Genomic DNA, 2,207 nt, shown 5'->3' with positions numbered 1-2,207 from the left:
CTGAAGACATAAGATAAAATAATGTTTTATTCTGTCTGCAATCTCGCAGACTTAGAAATGTGCTTCTAAGTGTTGCAGACAGAATTAAGTTATTTTGTAGACATAAAAACAAACAGTCTTCAGTATTCAACATTCAGACCTTCAGATCACATTTTCTTTACAGACATGATCCGCAGATCTTCAGACAAAGACATCTTAAAAAGCAAACAACACCTTAATCTTCGGGCCATTTAAATTTAAATTTCATTTTTTTATAAAAAAATTAATAAAATAATTATAATTTGAATATGAATATTCGTAATTTTTTTTTTAATTTACACGTACAGAAGTTTTTAAATTCAATTTTCAAGTGGGGCAGCGACTGACAGTATTAATTGATACATCACTTTCTTTTTAATGAGCTGCCATGTGATTTTGGGTGGCATCTCTCGGTCCAAACAACGAGTCTCATTCCATAATTTTACACTCTTCCATTTGCCCACTTCTTCCCCCCAATTTTCCCTCTTATTTACAATCTCAAATCTGTAGACACATTCAAATGCAGCTTTAATTTATTGGGTATTAACTGTACGGATGAACCTGCACGAGTTCAATCATACCTAATCATTCAACAGCAAAAAAAAGGTATAATTTATTTTCTTTTGAGTAACATGATTATGTAACCAAACATTAACTCTATAAAGATTATATTTTTATCCGGTTATTGGGTTTGATTTTGGTGAAATTTTGGGTAAATATAATGCACACCACCTGTTTGATAAAAGTCCTGTGAGGTTTATGCTTGTATAAACTGTGTAATTACCAAGTAGCTGTTAGAAATCAGTTTATATAGTTATTGTGATGTGAGTGGGAAGTAATATGAGAGCTTCAAGTAGTGTAGGTATTGGTTTAAGTCTTGTATTTGGGTGTTTATTACTAGCTCTTGTTGCTGAGTTGTACTATTTGTTATGGTGGAAAAAAAGAGTGACTAATAGAGATATGATTCAAGAAAATTACTCTAGCCAAGCAAGAGAATTGTTCTACTTGTTTTGTTGGAAAAAGCCCTCATCTTTGACCACCTCAGGTTTGACCACTGACACACTGGTCCATGAACCACAAGTTTCATCAGCTTATCAAAACAAAGACATATGGCTCAGTCCATTTGGTCAGGCACATGAACATGAACATGAACATGAACATGAACATGAACATGAACATGGAACTAGTATTGATTCGGAGGTATTAAGGATGCAAAACCTATCTGCCCCACCGAGATTTTTGTTTACGATCAAAGAAGAAACAAAGGAAGATTTGGAATCAGAAGATATGAGTAAAAGGGGATCAAGACGAAGTTTAAGTGACGTAGTATCTGTCGATACACCATTTTTTACACCATTTAGTTCACCACCGTACTTCACTCCACCTATAACGCCCGGGGATTACACGTATAGAACGTTTAGTCCTTTGTTCGAGTCAGCAAGTGATTTAGAGTTCAATATGATATGGGCTTCACCGCCTCCAAAGTTTAAGTTCTTGAGAGATGCTGAAGATAAACTTCAAAATAAGCTTATGGAACGATTTGATGATGCTGAAGACACATATGTTCATGATGATAATGATGATGATGAAAATATTGTTAAGGATGAGGAAAATGGTTCTTTCATTACATTAGTTGTTTCCACAAGTACATGCTCTACTTCAGAACGTAATCCTAGAATGCATTAGAATGAGAAATTGGGATTCTTATTTGTGCAAATTTTATTATTGTTTTGTATGAGTTTTAGTAGAACTTTTAGTCTAACAAAAAGCTCATTACTTGTTTGTTGATTTTTTTGGTTGTTATTTACCCGAAGTTGTATCTTAAAGGAACTCATTTGAATTGTTGAGTTCATTTAAGATGAGACTTCATGAATTACTTTTGATTGTGTAGACCTGTTTCTTAGTTACAATTGATGTTTCTATGGGTGTGCAATACATCATACTGAAGAACTTGTATACTGCTAGGTAACACCTTTCTTTAAATGTTAACAGTAAGTTTTTTTGCGATAAGTAAATAAACAATTATTGACAGAGGGTCTGGATTTACTGCTGCAAAAGTAACAAATAAATTGACATACACTTTAATAAAAGTAATTCAAGACACTCCCTTCTTAATCATTGATTCAGTATCTTTTTACACAAAAAGAGATTCTAAGTGATTCCTGTGCTTTTAGCTTTAAAAACCTGTA

General features: G+C 33.1%; 1 protein-coding gene across 1 annotated transcript; it reads left to right on the top strand.

Annotated features, from left to right (window-relative positions):
* The first annotated feature begins 351 nt into the window (after positions 1-351).
* Positions 352-1,973, top strand: LOC139893551 (uncharacterized). Its single transcript, XM_071876720.1, has one exon. It carries the CDS (start codon positions 859-861, stop codon positions 1,702-1,704), a length of 846 nt encoding a protein of 281 aa, XP_071732821.1. The 5' UTR covers positions 352-858; the 3' UTR covers positions 1,705-1,973.
* The last annotated feature ends 234 nt before the right edge of the window (positions 1,974-2,207 follow it).

This window comes from Rutidosis leptorrhynchoides, chromosome 2, assembly GCF_046630445.1.
Source record: "Rutidosis leptorrhynchoides isolate AG116_Rl617_1_P2 chromosome 2, CSIRO_AGI_Rlap_v1, whole genome shotgun sequence".
Classification (NCBI taxonomy): Eukaryota; Viridiplantae; Streptophyta; class Magnoliopsida; order Asterales; family Asteraceae; genus Rutidosis; species Rutidosis leptorrhynchoides.
This window is presented reverse-complemented; position numbering and strand designations above follow the sequence as displayed.